This window comes from Phaseolus vulgaris, chromosome 8 (genome assembly GCF_000499845.2).
Source record: "Phaseolus vulgaris cultivar G19833 chromosome 8, P. vulgaris v2.0, whole genome shotgun sequence".
NCBI lineage: Eukaryota > Viridiplantae > Streptophyta > Magnoliopsida > Fabales > Fabaceae > Phaseolus > Phaseolus vulgaris.
This window is the reverse complement of record NC_023752.2, coordinates 61713145-61731000: the sequence shown is the minus strand read 5'-3', so window position 1 is coordinate 61731000 and position 17856 is coordinate 61713145. Positions and strand designations below refer to the sequence as shown.

Here is a 17856-nt window from a genome sequence, read left to right as displayed (position 1 = left end):
AGGACTTGGGAGTCTCACGGTGTGTTCTCTTCTCTGTCACTTTGCCTACCCACTAAGAAAAATCGATCCTTTCTTCTCTTTCCTACGCTTCTCTTCATTGAATGTGTTGTTAGTGAAACAGTGAAGGGTAGTTGAACATTTAAACAACCTATGCCTCATTTTTATGCGTGGGTATTTCTTATTATTAATTTCACTCATTAACCTGAACAAATTGCCATCACTGCAATGCATGTACCACCATCTGCGTGCTTCTTACTCAACTTCTTCTCTTTCATGTCTTCTTTCTCCACCTCAACATTCCCAATTCAATTTTGCTGTCTGGGGGGAGGGGTAAATAACCGAATACCAATATTAGTCGCTTTGCTTTCATTGGAAAAAAGAGAGGAACATTGAACAGATGTGAAATGCGTTGTACCCTTTTGATATTTTTGATGGAATTGAGGTTCTGTTCGGTTTTTAAGTGATGGGGTTTTCTCAATAACTAATCTAACGAACTTTTTTTTTTTGTTTTAGCATTTGTGTTCTGTTTTTTTTTTTCTTTTTTAAGCTTATCGTTTGTTTTTGTTATCTGTCAGGATAACGTTGGACAGGTCGGTGAGTCCGGGGGATAAACCGCTTCTTGTGTTGGTTTCGTTGTAGATTTGGTCGTTATATTTGAATTCGACCGTGTAGCATTGCATCTGGTAATCGGTTGTTGAGTTACCAGGCATAAACGTCTTGTTTGTGCTGCAAATATTTTCAAGCTTTTCCGGGGTAACATTTGTACCTTTGGTTAGTGATTCTTCAAGATGTCTAAATTCGAAGGTGTTATTGTCTCCGATCAATCGCTTCAAAGCCAATTCACGCAGGTTGAGCTTCGCAGCATGAAATCAAAAGTAGGTTCTTTTCATTGCTTCCCTGTAATGGGCCTTTTGGTCCTGTTTCATTATTCTTTCAAATTTGATGGCTTTCGTGCTTGGTGTTTTGTTTACCTTATATGGACCTTCTTCCTGGTGTTGTAGTTTGTCAATCTAAAGAATCAAAATGGTAAAGTTACATTTGGAGATTTGCCAGCTTTGATGGTGAAGCTAAACGCGTTCAGAGACATGTATAACGAGGATGAGATTAGGGGGATATTGGGTGAACCAGGCACTGATTTTACCAATGCCATTGATTTTGAGATCTTCTTAAAGGTTAGTACTTTGGTACCCCTTCGATTCTGTCTTTTTTAATATTACTAGATTAGGAACCTTTTTCCATGTTGTGAACTCGAAATAAAGGGATGGTGTGTAAATTAGTTGTATTAATGAAACAGTTTGTGTACCATGTAACAACATTAAATATAGTGTATGTAAATTTTCAATTGATTACATTTTTCATGCAGGCATATTTGAATTTGCAAAGCCAACCTACTGCAAAACAAGGTGGTAGGAGGCACTCCTCGTCATTTCTCAAGGAAACTGTGACCACCCTTCTCCACACAATCAGTGAATCAGAAAAGGCCTGTTATGTTGCCCACATAAACAGCTATCTTGGTGATGATCCATTTTTGAAGCAATATCTTCCATTGAACCCAGCTTCAAATGATATATTTGATCTTGCAAAAGATGGCGTTCTTTTGTGGTATATAAGCAGGGTCTGCTGATTGTTGCATTATACTTATGTGTGTATGAATCTTTAATATGTATTGACTCTGGTACATGTTGTGTTTAATGCAGTAAGCTCATCAATGTTGCTGTGCCTGGGACTATAGATGAGCGAGCCATCAATTGCAAACGCAATCCCAGTCTTTGGGAGGTCAACGAGAACCATACTCTATGCCTCAATTCCGCCAAGGCTATTGGCTGCACAGTGGTTAACATTGGTGCACAGGATTTGGTTGAAGGAAGAGTAAGTTTTAGCAATCAGCTCCCCAAATTCTCTATCGACATTTACTTAGGTTCCTAACTTTAAGTCTTTGTCACATTTTTGTTGGTTGTTTGTGTTGCAGCCTTATCTTGTTGTAGGTTTGATTTCCCAAATTATAAAGGTAAAGATACTTGAACTGCATATATCTTTCCTTTATTTTTAGCTTAGTTATTTGAATTTGTTTGTATGTTGAAATCACTTTTCTTATTGGCCTGGTAGATATTTTGACTTGTGGAATGATCAATTAGTCATTGTTTTCTTTTTGCTCCCACTCTCTTGGATTTCAGATTCAGCTGCTGGCAGATCTCAACCTTAAGAAGACACCTCAACTTATGGAATTGGTTGATGACAGTGAGGTAATGAGATATGCATTTTTTCTTCTTCTTTAATATCTATTTTCATTGCAATTAAATCAAATTTTAATGTTTCATTCATTGCATATTGTGTTTTAGGATAGCTTATGTATTTTCCATTTTGTTGTTGTCTCAGGAGATCGAAGAGCTTCTTAGTTTGTCTCCCGAAAAGGTTCTTCTAAAATGGATGAATTTTCATCTCCAGAGAGCAGGATACGAGAAAACTGTCAGAAATTTTTCTTCTGATGTAAAGGTACTTGAGCACGTCTTTAATAGCCTTTTATGCGTAGGGTTTGGCTAATTTATGATTTGTTAATTTTCTTTGTAATTATTTTTGTATTCTTTATGAGTGAGTACAACTAAATAAATGTAATTGGTGGATTATTTTTTATACTTTGAGTAATGATAAATCTAAATTTGTACAATGGTATCTAGGATTTCAAATCTTGCAAATGTCATCTAGACCATGTCATATTGCTTAATACATTTTAAAGAGGATTTTCACTACAAAGAATCCAATTCCAATTTTTCTTATGTTTGTTCCAGCAGAATTTTGATTTCTTCAAATTCCAGCTTCTAAGCCAATAGTGCTAGAACTCATGAAAGTTTTATAATCGAAAATCGAATCAAGCTGTTATCAATCCATTGTCCTAATTTGCTGACACCTGTTTATTTACAGGATGGAGAGGCTTATGCTTATCTTCTGAATGTCCTTGCTCCTGAACATTGCAGTCCAGCCACCTTAGATACCAAGGATTCCACTGAAAGGGCAAATCTGGTTATTGATCATGCAGAGAGAATGGGCTGCAAAAGATACTTGACCCCAAGGGATGTTGCCGAGGGTACTTCGAATTTGAATCTCGCATTTGTTGCACAACTGTTTCATCACAGGTATGAAATGAATTGTTTAGTTAATTTTATGCAGACTATTTGATAATTTAAATCAATATCCGTATGGCATGGAGTCCTTTTCCTGGGTTTGTTTATTGTATCATAATCATAGTTATTTTCATGCATTTGAGCGGTAGCATGTAGGCTAAGTTGTGGGCATTGTAATGCATTAGAAGAGCATTCCGTGTTGACATCAAGCATTTAGGTTATTGGTTTTCTATGATGTGTTTGCAAACACAAAGACACAAAACAGACATTATTTAGTTTCCTCTGTAGATGAAAGATCAAATATTCTTTTCATATGTAGATCAGATCAGGAAGGAGCTACTATATGCATGACCTAGTCAATCCAGTACTGTGTTCTTACTCTTCAGAAAACACTTTTGTTTTGCAGCATTGCATATGTTAATTTCTGGATTTTTTTTTCCATTCAAGTCCTGTAGTTATTTAATTAGGACCCTACACAATGCAGGAGTGGTCTATCTACAGACACTAAAAAGATTTCCTATGCTGAGATGATAACAGATGATGTCCAAACATCTAGAGAAGAGAGATGCTTCCGAATGTGGATCAATAGTCTTGGAATTTCTACACATGTAAATAATCTATTTGAGGATGTCAGAAATGGGTATGTGTTCCATTTCTTAAGCTGCATTTATTATTTTCTCAAACTCGAAAGCCTTGTACATGCGTAAAACTGTAAATTTTCTGTGTCTCAAAACATAATGACCAAAAGATCCACCTGGCAGATATTTATTCACTTCTATGTAGAGGTCTTCAATTGCTCTGTTTTTTAACAAACTTACATAATTCTTTATCGTATCTTCAATTTCATGTTGGGTAAAAGTAAGTGGGTATATGTAGAGGCTCTCAGTTCCTCTGTTTTTTAGTACAAGTAATTTTTTGTCTTGTCTTTATGTTTATGTTCAAGTTTCTGGTAATTTTCCAGTTATCCCATGTTGGGTAAAAGGAAGTGAATGTCATATCCAACTTTATAAAATTCACTAAGTGTTTGATTCCTTTACTTTCTGCATGTAGATGGGTACTTTTAGAGGTGTTAGACAAGATTTTTCCTGGATCTATTAACTGGAAACGGGCAACAAAACCTCCAATTAGAATGCCATTCAGAAAAGTAGAGAACTGCAATCAGGTCATAGAAGTTGGTACACAACTGAGATTCTCACTGGTCAATGTAGCTGGCAATGACATTGTGCAAGGAAATAAGAAGCTCATTCTTGGTAAAATCTTCATCTCATTATAGCTTCCACACAAATGTTATGGACATAATTTACTCTTTTTTTTGTGAGTTCTTTTAAGTCCCTTTTCCCACCAATTTCTTGAGCTTTCAATTTGGTCTAAACTATTATGTTTTATTTTTCAGCTTTGTTGTGGCAGCTGATGAGGTTCACTATGCTTCAACTGTTGAGAAATTTGAGATCTCATTCCCAAGGAAAGGAGATCAAGGATGCCGATATCCTGCATTGGGCAAACAGAAAAGTGAAGAACTCTGGCAGAACTTCTCACATAGAGAGCTTCAAGGTTTTCTCCAAAAGAAATTCTGTTTTATTTTTTGTCAATAACAATGTTCTGCAACAGAACTATAAATGATTATTTACTATTCACACATTTTTTATCCAACTTATGTAAAGGACAAGAGCTTGTCAAATGGACTCTTTTTCCTTGAGCTTCTGAGTGCTGTTGAGCCCCGAGTTGTCAATTGGAACCTTGTCACCAAGGGTGGAAGTGGTATGATTCCTTTCAAATGTTAACATTTTGTATAGATAGATAGATACATAGGTATATATATCTATAGGAATATATAGATAAACAGGTCCTTTGTATACAATGGAACATATTTTCTATTTTCTTTCTCATCCCTTCCAAATTGGCTTAATTTGTTGTTGTAGATGATGAGAAGAGGTTGAATGCCACCTATACAATCAGTGTTGCAAGAAAGCTTGGTTGTTCCATTTTTTTGTTACCTGAGGATATTATGGAGGTATGAGAGTTGCAACAAAACTTTTTCCACTCCATTCTGTTTGAAAATAAACTTTTTCACAAACACACCAATTAGAGAAACATGCAAGGTTAAATGAATTAAACTTCTCCCACAAGTTAAAATCAACTAAAACCCTTCAAACTGTAATAAAATTTCTTTCATCTAACATCTTAAAAGGCTGAAATACATCATTTAACTTTAGCTCATGGAAGAAATTTGATTCATTTTACCTTTTTATTTTCTTCTGTTTATAGAGAAGCTTATTCAAGAACATATAAGAACAATCAGATAGACACATTCTGAATTGACTTTGTTTATGATGTGCTTCTCACACTTTCTTGGTTGATGGTTGGTTGATGGCAGGTTAACCAGAAGATGATTCTCACTCTTACAGCTAGTATAATGTATTGGAGCCTGCAGCAGCAGACTGAAGATCCTGATTCATTTCCTTCACCTGCCAACACTACCACCTCCACACCTGAAGCATCCCCAGCACCTTCTGTTTGTGGTGAAGATGAAAGTTCGTCCATCGGCGGCGAATTCTCCAACTTGAGTGTCGACGATACCACCTCCGACAGCACGGCCTCTTCACAACCAGAGTGTGATGGTGTTTCTGCAGCAGATGAGCTTTTATGAGTCCCTTATCTGCATGAGATGGATGAATGTTTTTGTTAGAGGAAAAGATAATGACATTGAAAAGCTTAAGGAAGCACCTCCACCATGTCTCAACCTTCAAAAAAAGGTTAAGGCTGTAAACAAATCTATAGAATGGTAGATGTGAATAATCTGTACAAAATATCTTGTTCTTTGGAGAGGAATGCATGATTATTCAGAGGGATCAGAATGAATAAAAGCTTAAGAAGAGGGAAAGAGAGAAATGAATGTGATCAATTCACACTACTCTATTTGTATTTTGTCATTCTTAAACAACAACAAATATAATAAGTTTTCATTCATTGGAAATATTTCAGAATTCAGATGATAGATAATGTTTCTTTATTTGTACTTTTTTTTTTTTGAGAAAATGGATTAGAAATGTTAACTTTTGCAATACTTGTGGTGTAACATTTTATGCATTTTTTTTTCTTGACCACGTTGTTATTAAAAAATTATCTTTAATTTATTTCCATCTATTTAAAAAATTATTAAATAAGAATATTTTTTAATAATAAAATAACATGTTATAACATGAGACCGTTAAATGACGTGTTTGTGTCATATACTTATGGACATACTCTATGTTATATCAGTACCATATTATATATTAATTTGTGAAGATTTATCGTGTTTTTTAATTATTTGATGATATCTTTCATTAATAAAATTTTAATAAATTTTAATCTGTAATTATTGAATTTGAAAATTAGTTAAATATTATTAAGACTAAAGAAAATAAATTGACTATTTTTTTCAATTAATATTTTTGGTAGCTTTTAGTAGATAGGTTTCTTTTTCTTGATTTTAAGAATACTTTACTAAGTAATTCCTAGAAAATAAAAATTGGGAATAATACATTGCAATCATATACGTACCAAAATACAATATACTTATATCGTTGAAATTGTAACTAATGTAACAGATAAAAAACTGTAAAAATATTTGTGCTGAAAAGTAGAAACAATTAAAAAAAATTACGTCACTTTAATTGATTAAAACTAAAAAAATGAATACCAGTCAAATTTTTATTATTTAAAAATGAAAATGATCAAAACCTTCTCAATGAAAAAGTAATTTACCCTTTAGCCCAAACTGTGTTTAGAAATTACCATGCCTAAAACAGAGTTAGGCATTTAAATCTTAATTGAATATTATTTATTTTTTTATATAAAATTAATCATGAAAGTTTGACAAGTGAACAAATTATAATATTTTATTTAACTCTAATTTTTTTCACCAATAGCAATAGTTATATGTATTATTATATCAGTTATATTTTAGAAACAAATAAAATTGTTTATATAATATATTATTTTTAAGGTTTAATTCAATTTTAAGTCTCTTTAATTGAGTTCCAATTAAAAATTTAAATTTTTTTGTTAACTGAATGATGTGATTAATAAAACAATCAAATTTATAAATATTCAATTAAAAATATAATTTTTAAAATATACAATAAATAGAAGAATTCAACAGAAATTCAGTATTCTAATTCACGAAATTCTTTAAATTTAGTTAAGTCTGTTTTTAATATAATATAAATTTCCTTTGTATTTACTTAGCAGATTTTAAAATTTTCAAAATAAACCAATAATATTTTTCAAATCACTATCATCTAAAATTTCCATTTTTTTAGAAGTCAAATATAAAACTAAGCATGATATCATATTTTAAAAAATATTCAAAATAAATTTTAATCAAGGATACAAAATAATTTAATATGTATGCACACAAAATAATAAATAGAATCTTTAATTAACCGTATAATCTTTATCTTATCATCAACATTTTCTCTGAAGTTTGTTATGATTTAATCTTAAATCCACTCGTCAAATTTAATTCCACACTAATTTCAACTAATTTAGAAAGATGAGAAAGAGATCCAAAAAAAAATTATTCAAATTGTTAAAATAAATAATAATTTTACACTTACACAAATTATAATAACATTCCTATTTTCATATAAATATTTTATAGTCTTATTAGTAAAAATATTGATAAATAATATTTTATTTTTTTGTTTTGTGTCATCGTAATATATATATCGTAATTAAAGATCTTATTTCTTTCTCTCTCTTATTCTATCTATTTTGTTTCTACTATCGTAATTGTAATATATATAAAGATCTTATTTGTTTTATATTATATAAATATATTATTTCTTAAGTCATAAATATTTTATTTCCGTTTGAAGAAAGTGTCAGATAAGGTTCTTTGTGACAGGTGGCGGTTTGAGGAAGAAGAAGAGTGACGTGGCAACTCCTATAAAAATCGTAGCAGCGCCAAAATTTTCATTGTGGATTTAACTTTCTAACCTAAGAAGAAACTCTTCGCTTTCACTTCTACTTTTGGTTCTTTCCCTCTCTCGCGCGTTACAAGGTTACTTCATTTCTCCACCATTGTCGTTTTCTTTTTCGATTTTTGAATTTTTTAGGGTTTTTCTTGTTTCTAAAGAGTTTTTGTTTCTGCTACCATTGCATTTTTCAATTTGTTACACTCCTCCATTGACGAGGGAGGGGTTTTGTGTTTAAACCTTGAGTGGTTATGATTGCTTTATGTATACGTTATCATTAACAATTACTCACTCTTTTGATTTTGTTTTCTTGGTTGTTTTGGTAGTGTGTGTGGAAAGTGAGACTTTGAGATGAAGAGGGGTAGGTCGCATTCAGATGATGAAGATGAGTGTGAGTCTGAGGTTCAGTTAATCTCTGTGTCAAATTACCATCTTGTTGACGATGAGGACAATCCTGTGTCTTTTGCTGTGTTGCCAATTCAATGGGATGATTCTGAGAACTGTGGTGGTTGCGAAGAGAAGGTGTTTCTGGACGGGGATGCCGATAGCGGGCTGTTGAAGATTTTCATGCAAGTGACGGCGTGGAGATTTGATCTTTCCAAAGCGAGACCCGAGGTGTTCTTGCTGGCAAAGGATGGAAGGTGGATCAAGATTGAGAAGCCTAGGAAGGGTTTTCAGGAAAACGTAAGGACTGTTTTGATCACCCTTCATTTCCTCCATAGTTTGAAGGGAGGACATCAAATGTCTGTGGGATCTCTCTGGCAAGACTTGAGCAAGGATAGGGAGTTGAGGTATTTTTTTTCTTTCTTCTGAACGTTCTTATTCTGATAATGATGTATGTGAAACTGCATTTCATGATTCTTTTTTTCTGAAAATTTATTTGTAGCTCTTGTGGGTTTAAGCCTTCACAAAAGGATTTATCGGACCACGTGCTTTTGATTGGCAAAGCTTCCAAAAGGGATTCTGTCTTAGCTAAGTCCAAGGTTTGTATTTCCCTTTCTATATAGTCTTACTGTCGATTCCAGAAAATTTACGTCGTGGGTGCAACATTATTGTGTATGTAAACGTTTAATTACTCATTTAGTCCCTGTACTTGTCTGAAATCTGAATGAGCATGTGTTTTGGTCCCTGCTTAAGGTGATGATGTTAAGACTGCTACAAAGTAAGTAAACTTCTTCACAATAGAAAATTTCTGGCGTATTTACATAGTTATCAATCTTGGTTTCAAGGTAGAAATCTCATGATTCTATTTTATTCTATACTTTAATTTGTTTAAGTAAATGATTTAGTTTCACAGATAAATGGCAATACATTTTTAAGTAGGTTTTTAATGGAGTGTATCCTATGTTGAGGAAGTTAATTGATGAACTTCACATATGACACTATGTTTTTGAACCACTTTGACTTCCGTTGTTGATGGGATGAAAAATATATAACAATAACTTGTATCAGATTGACTCCTTTTTAATTTCATTTTGAGGGAGACCCTTCTTTGTTCTTTATATTGGATGATGTATCTATGGGATTTCATGTTTAGGACTAGTTCGTGAAAATTGATTGTACATAACACTGAACTATATAAGATGTTTTGATCTCATATACTATTCTATCCTTAAGAGTTTGCACGCGGCAATGAAATTTGATCAATTTGCTCTCTGTTTCTTTTAATTTTCTCTATTTTCATTAGATATGACTTGTTTATTGTTCCCAACATGTGTGCTTCATTTTAATTTGATGACTTGTACAGATTTTGCTCATGGTTTTGGAGAAACTGAAGAATCAAAGTCTTCTTGATGAGGTCTGTTTTTACAATCATTGAAGTTGATTTTCTCTGAGGCACTTAATTCTAGCCTTGTGTATTTTTAATGATTTTTTCTACTTTATTTCAGGAAGTTAATGATTTTGAACAGCATGGACTTCCAGTTGTTGAAATTGACAGTTATATGCTAGATAAATCTAATGAAGAGTCTGAAGAAATGGATGCTTTGGATGTTTGCGCATTTTGTGACAATGGTGGTAATGTTATATGGTATGTTATTTTTTCAGATGGGTTAATTTATTTTAAGAATCTGTATCTGTCCTCGTGTATCTTTCTGACTGCATATCTATTGTTAAGGATTATTGGAATAATGATTATGCATAATAATACTCTATACTGAAATTTCATAAAATACCAACACAATGGTTCTATTTACAAAAGGTATCAAGTACTTGATCTGTAGAAAATCTAGTATAAGCCAAATCCGCCAAGATATTGCGAGCCATAATCATAATAAAAAAATGGTGGTAATGTTATATGGTATGCTATTTTTTTCATTGGGTTAGTTTATTTTAATTGGTATACTTTAATCTATTTTAAGTGGTGGTAATTTATTTTCATTGGTATACTTGATCTGTCCTCCTTTATATTTGTCTCACTGCATGTCTTTCGTTAAGAATTATTGGAATAGAGACTGCATAATAATACTTTATATTGATACGGTGTGTAAAATTAGAATAAAATACCAACACAATGGTTCTATTTACACAAGTAATCAAATACTTGATTGCGGGCTGTAGAAAATTCAGTATAAGCCAAATCCTGCCAAGATATAATGAGCCATAGTCATAATAAAAAGGAAACAAACAAAAAAAAGTAATAAAATCAGTAACCATCTCCTAAGATGACTAATTGATTCTACAATATATTCTAAAGATAGTGTAAGGAACCTGAAGTACTATATATTCTGATAAATTTCTTACAGTAAATTACATGAAGTTTTCATTTGCTTCCCTACTGTAGAATAGTTTTTGAGTTTTTGTTCTTAATTTAACATTATTTAATATTAATTGCAGTTGTGATGGCGTGTGCATGAGATCATTTCATGCTACAAAGGAGGCTGGTAGAGAAAATAGTTGTTCTTCTCTTGGTTTTACCAAGAAGGAAGTTGATGTATGATAGTGCTCTATTGTTTTCCATTTATATTTTACTTCTCCTTTTCCACTTCATATAATTTGGAAGAAATTTGTTTGACTGTGGCCATGGCAAAATTATGCAGGAGATCCAGAACTTTTATTGTAAGAATTGTGAATGTCATCAGCACCAATGTTTTGCATGTGGCAAGCTGGGGTCTTCTGATAAAGTTATTGGTGCAGAGGTATAGCTATGGAAAAAGCTTATCTTCTTGCTTTCATCATTTAATTATTTTCCTTTGGCAGAATGATGTGCTTCCTTGTCATTGTTAGTCAAATTATTGGTTGTTTACTACTTTATATTGACTTTTTTAGCCATTGTAGTAGAATTGAGATCCAAATTCAAAATCAAGCATGCCCTTTGAATCTTACATTTCCCCCCTTTTTTCTTCAATAAATAAAGCAACTTTTTTGTATTACCCAACCCCAAAAGTAATCTTATTAAGGGATGCGGACAGGTCTGTCATTTCCTCACAATGTTGACAATTTATGAAAACTAACCTTGACATGAATAGTATTTTATCTATTCCTCTTCTCACACCATGCATTCATGTGAATTTCATAGTCAAACACTTCTCCTGCTTCAATATCTGTTCTATCTTGCACTAATTATGATCGATTTATTAAAACACCAACAAGCCTTGGAAACAAGGTGGTTGTTCTGGAGCTTCCTGTAATACATGGTACTAAGTTTTTAGGAATTCTCCTTTCAGGTTTTTAAATGTGCTTCTGGAACCTGTGACCGTTTTTATCATCCACATTGTGTTGCAAAATTACTTCCCGATGTAGTCAAGCAAGTCACAAAGGAATTTGAGAGCAATATTGCTGATGGGAATCCTTTTACTTGCCCCCTTCATTATTGTTGTGTCTGTAAAGGATTGGAAAATATGATGGATCCTGAGTTGCAGTTTGCTGTTTGTAGGCGTTGTCCAAAGGCATATCATCGTAAATGTTTGCCAAGGTTTGTCTTATTTTATTACGTATTTCTTGTCTTCATTTTTATAATTCTAATTGACAGTGTCTAGAGGGTTGATTCTCAAATTACTTTTTTCAGAGAATTTACTGCTGACAAAAGTGATATACTAAGGGCTTGGGAAGGTCTTCTACCAAAGAACCGCATTCTTATATATTGCTTGTAAGTGTTATGGATTCTTTAGTTTTTCAATTTGTACTTGTTAATACTTGATGTAACTATGTTTTACGTTTACATTGACCAGAAATCATGAAATTGATCCTAAACTTGGGACTCCTGTAAGAGGTCATATAAAATTCCCCAAAATGAAAGCTACTGCTCAAAAAATTGATAGTACTATTGAGCAGAAAAAGCCTTCAACTAAAAAGAGGGTTATGTTGAAGAAAAATATTGACTCAGATAGCTCAGCTGGCAAAAGCACTTCAAAAGGATCTAAATTGACTGCGAAGAAGCCATCTAATAAGAAGATTTCCAGTTCAAATATGTCAAAAAAGCCAAAATCAAAAGAAACATCAAGGTGTTTGACTGAAAATAAGATGTCAATCTTGAAGAAATTTGAAATTCCTGACACTGAGCAAAAATATAACCAGCAAACAGAGAATGAGGGTTTGGAGCAAATTGAGCGTGACAATCAGATAAATAAGTTGAATACTATGCCTATTGGAAAGTTGAGTATTGATTTGCCTCCACTGGATGCTGATTCGGAAAAGAGGTAAATCTGTCTTATTTTCTAAATATGATGATGATATTGAAATTTAATACTGGTATTTGACACTGAGAATTCTCTTGCCTTCTTGTTTGAAACTTGAGAGCTGAAGCTGTCATTAAGATAATGTTAAGAACTTGTTTACATAAACATGTTTTCCTCCATTGTAGTTTGTTGGATTTATTTAAAGAAGCCAGTTCATCCATTACGTTGGAGAATGTCTTAGAAAAGCACACATTTGCTTCTACTCATAGTCAATCGATGAGAAGTGTTGTGGAGAAGACCATTACAACGGAGAAATTGGAAGATTCAGTCAATGTACATAACTTTATACGTTTATTGCTATGGTTTCCCACTCAGGAATTTCCGGTAAGATTATTAATTTTGTTGTTCTTTATGTACAGTCCGTTCGAACAGCTATAAGGATGCTCGAGAGTGGGTGCAGCATTCAGGACGCGGAAGCTGTTTGTGATCCTGATGTTCTGAAACACATATTTAAGTGGAAGGTGCTTAGTGCTTTTCTTTTTAAATTCTTTTATTTTATTTATTTATTATTATTATTATTTTATTGCAATTGAAAAAGGAATGTTAGTTTATAGGCATGTTATAGTAATGATTGACACATATTGATGTAAAGCGAAAGTGAGTCTACTTGTCTATAGCTGGTGGGAGTACCATGTACGTGTTTGATTCTGAGCATTTGTTTTTTATAGAATGTGATAGGTGAGTTTTTTTATCTAAGCCATTGACCAGAGTCATGGGAGAAGGTCATAATGTTTGACCTTTCATTACCCTAAGACTATTGATTAAGGAATGGTGTCTTTGTATTTGTTACCTGAGAGAAAATTTCATATATTGTTCTTTTTGCATTGTCATTGTGGTGGTGGCTTTGCTCAGTACTTATTCAGAGATGTAGATAAATCAGCAAAATTGTAGGTCTGCTCAGTACTTATTCAGAGGTTGTGCTGTTAAAACTTGATTAAAAGCTTAAAACTAATTGATCTTATTATATTACAATTTCATTCATGACATGGTAAGATAGGCTTTTGAGCATTAGCTTTGAAATTTGATGTATTGCCAATGTTCCTGTTATTTTACAAAATTGACCATGGTCAAGATTTTCATTTTTTTTTGAGATTTTTCAATTTAGTAATCTGTAATCTCAACTTCATTCAGTGAATTTCCTGTAGGATGAGCTGAAAATATATCTTGCACCCATTCTATATGGTAACTGCTATACATCGTATGATCGCCAATTTACACATGTGGAAAAGTTGGAAGGGGTACCTACTTATATTTCTACTTAAATTTATCTCCTTCTGTTCTACAAACTTAATTGAATTTATGTACCATTTATACTCTTTCTTCTATTATATTTTTCTATTTTTAAGTCTTTAGGTATTGTTGAGTTGGCGATATATGATGTCTAGCCTTTATATCCTCTTTTCTGTAAGAAGCATATTATTGATTTTGAACTGCCCTTTGAGCATTGACTATAGGCTTCAAGTAGAGGCAGATATTATCACGAATAGGATAAATAGTAAAGTAAGCCTCTCCTGTTTTGTTAAAGCAAAATAGAAGCTTGGCAGTATGTACAGGGATAGGAAACAGGTTGACTTATGCAGTTATTTGTAGAAACTCATTCTCCAAGCTTTTATGGAAAAACTGTTTTTTTTTCCTTTTACTTTTACGTAATAAGCTTTTAGATGTGTTTTGTCCAATTTCTCCTTTTTAGGAGAAGAGAAGCCTAAAATATTTGGGTAAACACCACCTTAGAGGACCCGATACAGTCAGGTAGATGTGTGTTCGGTTTAATGGTTGCGGAAAGTGATCAATAATTAGGAAAATGTGATGTGTTCTTATGAGGGGGGAGCTGTTGGTGTTAAGTAAGTACTTTATGCCAAAGCCTAACCAATCTAGGAGGTGGCCACTGGTTACCTTTATAATTATATCCCTTTATATTTACCTGTATTTGAGTTTCGCAGTCACTATACGTAATGATTTCCTTATAAAAGAAAGGGTTAGCAAAGGAACATCGTGTGACCGTACTTTTTTATTGTGTTTAAGCCTACGTCATATTCATTGTTTTCATGCCAATTAAATTTAGTTTGCATCCTACCTATGTATCCATATTAATAATTGATAGTATATGCTATGATAGTTGTTGCAACTTGAAAGTACAAACTGTTGTAGGTGCCTAGTCAGCATTTTGTAACTGTCTAACTGAAGCCAGTTATACCGAACTGTTAGTTAGATATATAGTCTAGTTTTCAAAGTTGCTGCTAATAACACATGGTCAGTTATGCTAGCTTTCAGTTATTATATCTATGGTATAGTAAATATAGTTAGCAAAGCATGTAAGAGCAAGCTACTTCTGTATAAATACCAACATATGTACTTCAAGCAAGTAATGCATTATATCATTTCTCATTCTCATTATTACTGTATTACTTTCTTAAATAATCAATCATACATCATTCAAGCATTGCTCAAAGAATGATCTTTACTTATGCAGATCGCATATAAACTTCAGTGGTTTGCTCAGAATGGTGATACGGTAGGCCCTCCTGTACTTGTGCACTTATTTTAAATATCACATCTCCATTAGTAGCATAAATTGTCAGTAGTTGACCTTTTTATTATCTGAACCCGAGCGAAGATAATAATTGATTTGGCATTGTACCAATCTGTAGTTCCTAGTTTCTTGACAGATATGTAGGAAAACTTTGTTTAAATTTTTTAGTCAATGATTTAAGGGAACTAAATCTTGCTGTCTTTGACAATTCTCTCTCTTATCATTGTTATTGGTCTCACTTGTTTTGCAAAGATTTTTGTTGAATTCCATGCTGATTTTCTTTTAATGAATTTTAGGCAATATACTTGAAACCTGTTTTTACAATAAATTTCTTGAGTATGCTTGAATTTTCTTTATATTCAATTTTCACAAAACAAAATTATCTGATTTTCCTCGTGAAATTTTCTGTCTGGTGGATGAGCATTCGTGACATTTTATTCTATTTCTGATTGTTGAAGTTAAATACCTGATATACATAGTTAATGATGTTCAGATTGTGGACTTGAGCTGTGGTGCTAATGATTTTAGCATCCTTATGAAGAAAAGGCTTGAGGAGGCTGGGAAGAAATGTTCGTACAGAAAATATGATTTACTTCCAACAAAGGTAGATTCTGGTTTGTGTTGGATAGTTAAATATGGAAGATACATGGTTATTGGGAGAATAATGTTTAGATTATAATGATTTATTCTAATTTCACATAATTTAGTAATTAAAGTTATTATACTTTAGTTAAAGATTTTGCTTTTGACTATCTTTTTAGTTTTTTTATGATTCTTTTGTTGTCAATAACAGAATGAATTTAGTTCTGAAAGGAGTGATTGGATGACTGTACAACAAACCGAGTTACCCTCAGGGTCACAGTTGGTAAGAAAATTTCAATTGCATGGTTAAGATGTGCATGGATATCTCGAAACGAATGCACTTCTAATTTTTTATTTTTGCTTCTGTACCAGATCATTGGTCTCACCCCTCCTCCCCTTGGTCATAAAGCATTGGCTAACAAGTTTATAGACAAGGCTCTTGAGTTTAAACCAAAGCTCCTAATTCTTATAGTAGACCCAGAGATAGAGAGGTAAGACCCTTTCTCAGTAAGACCCTTTCTCAATCGTCTACCCTAGAACTGTCACTGACATTGTTGAAGTTTTTCTGCCTTTTCACCATTGTTTCTTGCTTGTCATACAGGCTCAATAAAAAACTATCCCTGTATGATCTTATATGGGAGGATGAGAATTTTCCATCAGACACGGTTAGTCTCTCTGTCTACCTGCATGCACTCACTCACGAGATGGGGATCTGCTTATAATGAATTGCTCTTTTGTAAAAGGCACATTTACCCGATCTAACCATCGAATCGTGTCACAATACTTGATGATCATGCATGTCAAATTGAAGACCAAATAGGAATTTATAAGAGTCTATAAAGTAGTTCATAATTTAAAGTAATTCTATAAAAAAATTATCAATTTTAGATTATATGGAAATTTATGGGCTGGGTCTACCTTCCATAAAACTTTAAATCCGAATTCAATTTATGTTGTTCGATGCTTGTAAGAGTGATTAAATGGTATGATCAAACTGTATCAAGACTTAACCCCAAGACTAAGTGGATCCCCACCATGTACATTGCAGTTTTATTATGTATTAAAGCTATTCTTTCATGGAAGCATCTTAACCTAACGGCACTATTTCCTTTTTTCTTGTTCCTGCCCTTTTTACGCAGTCAATTTATGTACCTGGATCAGTTCATGCAAATGACAGACAAATAGATAAAAAGAATGTAAGGCCTCCCAGACTCTCCCTTTGGAGCCGCTCTGACTGGACTACGAAACACAGAGTCATAGCCCAAGACTATGATCATGTGTGCAACGAGCATGACACATTGGCTGCTGCTGTTCATGCTACCTCTGGAACTTATGCTGACAATTCAAAGTTAACTCATGACGAAGAAGATCAGGCATCTGTAAGTGGTAATGTTCAGAAAAGAAGCTTAAGTTACAATGTTGACGAATGTTGGAAGGGCATGCCTGGGAAGTCACGAAGGAAGAGAAAACATATTGAAGAAAATATCTCAGCGGTAGCTGTGATCCCACCAGCCAAAAGGCATGCTGTAAATAAAATATGTAATGGAGTAGCTGACGACACTCAACCCATTCCACTGAATACAAGTTCTTTGGGTTCTGAACCTCGTACATTCAGTAAAAGCGTCAGTTTTGGATATGGTGGTGGATTGCATGGTTTTGCTGCTGCTCCTAACTATGAATATGCAAGCAAACATTCGTGTGGTTGGCTCGAAGAGTAGTTATTTAGTTCTTCTTCTCTTCTTTTTGCAGAATCATGTCCCTCGCAGTACATACACTGATGAAGGGAAGAAATCTCTGAATAGCTTAAGATTAACTAACAATTTTGATATTAGGAAATCATTGAGTTTTACCTAGTTTTTACCTAGTTGTTGATATTAGCATAAAATATATTCTTTCTCGCAGTACATAATATATACCAGTCAACTTTTTATCTTATGGAAGTTCTTCCTTTGCTTGTAATTGATTCGTATACAGGACAATAGTTGGAG

At 33.2% G+C, this 17856-nt stretch overlaps 2 protein-coding genes across 8 annotated transcripts; both read left to right on the top strand.

Annotated features, from left to right (window-relative positions):
• LOC137826390 (fimbrin-1) lies at positions 1-6093 on the top strand. 5 transcript variants are annotated; one of them, XM_068632348.1, is made up of 15 exons: positions 1-127; positions 576-875; positions 1002-1172; positions 1364-1602; positions 1698-1869; positions 1970-2008; positions 2175-2243; positions 2377-2493; positions 2920-3131; positions 3604-3759; positions 4170-4369; positions 4513-4670; positions 4781-4877; positions 5039-5130; positions 5494-6093. In XM_068632348.1, the coding sequence occupies exons 2-15, from the start codon at positions 789-791 to the stop codon at positions 5764-5766; spliced, it is 2082 nt and encodes a 693-aa protein (XP_068488449.1). In that variant the 5' UTR covers positions 1-127; positions 576-788; the 3' UTR covers positions 5767-6093. The 5 variants fall into 5 exon arrangements, with proteins under 5 accessions (XP_068488449.1, XP_068488446.1, XP_068488445.1 ...); XM_068632345.1 differs by having other exon boundaries at positions 1-167; XM_068632344.1 differs by having other exon boundaries at positions 8-330.
• Positions 6094-7986: 1893 nt separating this feature from the next.
• On the top strand, positions 7987-17803 carry LOC137824211 (protein ENHANCED DOWNY MILDEW 2-like). 3 transcript variants are annotated; one of them, XM_068629738.1, is made up of 19 exons: positions 8081-8166; positions 8407-8871; positions 8967-9063; positions 9828-9878; positions 9970-10109; positions 10916-11012; positions 11119-11217; positions 11746-11993; positions 12087-12167; positions 12250-12717; positions 12882-13029; positions 13116-13217; positions 13902-13994; positions 15227-15268; positions 15780-15890; positions 16080-16151; positions 16241-16359; positions 16470-16533; positions 17008-17803. In XM_068629738.1, exons 2-19 carry the CDS (start codon positions 8432-8434, stop codon positions 17584-17586), a joined length of 3051 nt encoding a protein of 1016 aa, XP_068485839.1. In that variant the 5' UTR covers positions 8081-8166; positions 8407-8431; the 3' UTR covers positions 17587-17803. The 3 variants fall into 3 exon arrangements, with proteins under 3 accessions (XP_068485840.1, XP_068485839.1, XP_068485841.1); XM_068629739.1 differs by lacking the exon at positions 13902-13994 and having other exon boundaries at positions 7987-8166; XM_068629740.1 differs by lacking the exons at positions 8967-9063; positions 9828-9878; positions 9970-10109.
• Positions 17804-17856: the final 53 nt, after the last annotated feature.

Bases quoted from the DNA above. Each gene is read 5' to 3' on its own strand.
- LOC137826390 (XM_068632348.1), top strand. From the start codon at position 789: ATGTCTAAATTCGAAGGTGTTATTGTCTCCGATCAATCGCTTCAAAGC. The intron at 3,132-3,603 runs GTATGAAATGAA...TACACAATGCAG, and splicing joins GCACAACTGTTTCATCACAG to GAGTGGTCTATCTACAGACA. The intron at 5,131-5,493 runs GTATGAGAGTTG...GGTTGATGGCAG, and splicing joins TACCTGAGGATATTATGGAG to GTTAACCAGAAGATGATTCT.
- LOC137824211 (XM_068629738.1), top strand. From the start codon at position 8,432: ATGAAGAGGGGTAGGTCGCATTCAGATGATGAAGATGAGTGTGAGTCT. The intron at 11,218-11,745 runs GTATAGCTATGG...TTCTCCTTTCAG, and splicing joins ATAAAGTTATTGGTGCAGAG to GTTTTTAAATGTGCTTCTGG. The intron at 16,534-17,007 runs GTTAGTCTCTCT...CTTTTTACGCAG, and splicing joins AGAATTTTCCATCAGACACG to TCAATTTATGTACCTGGATC.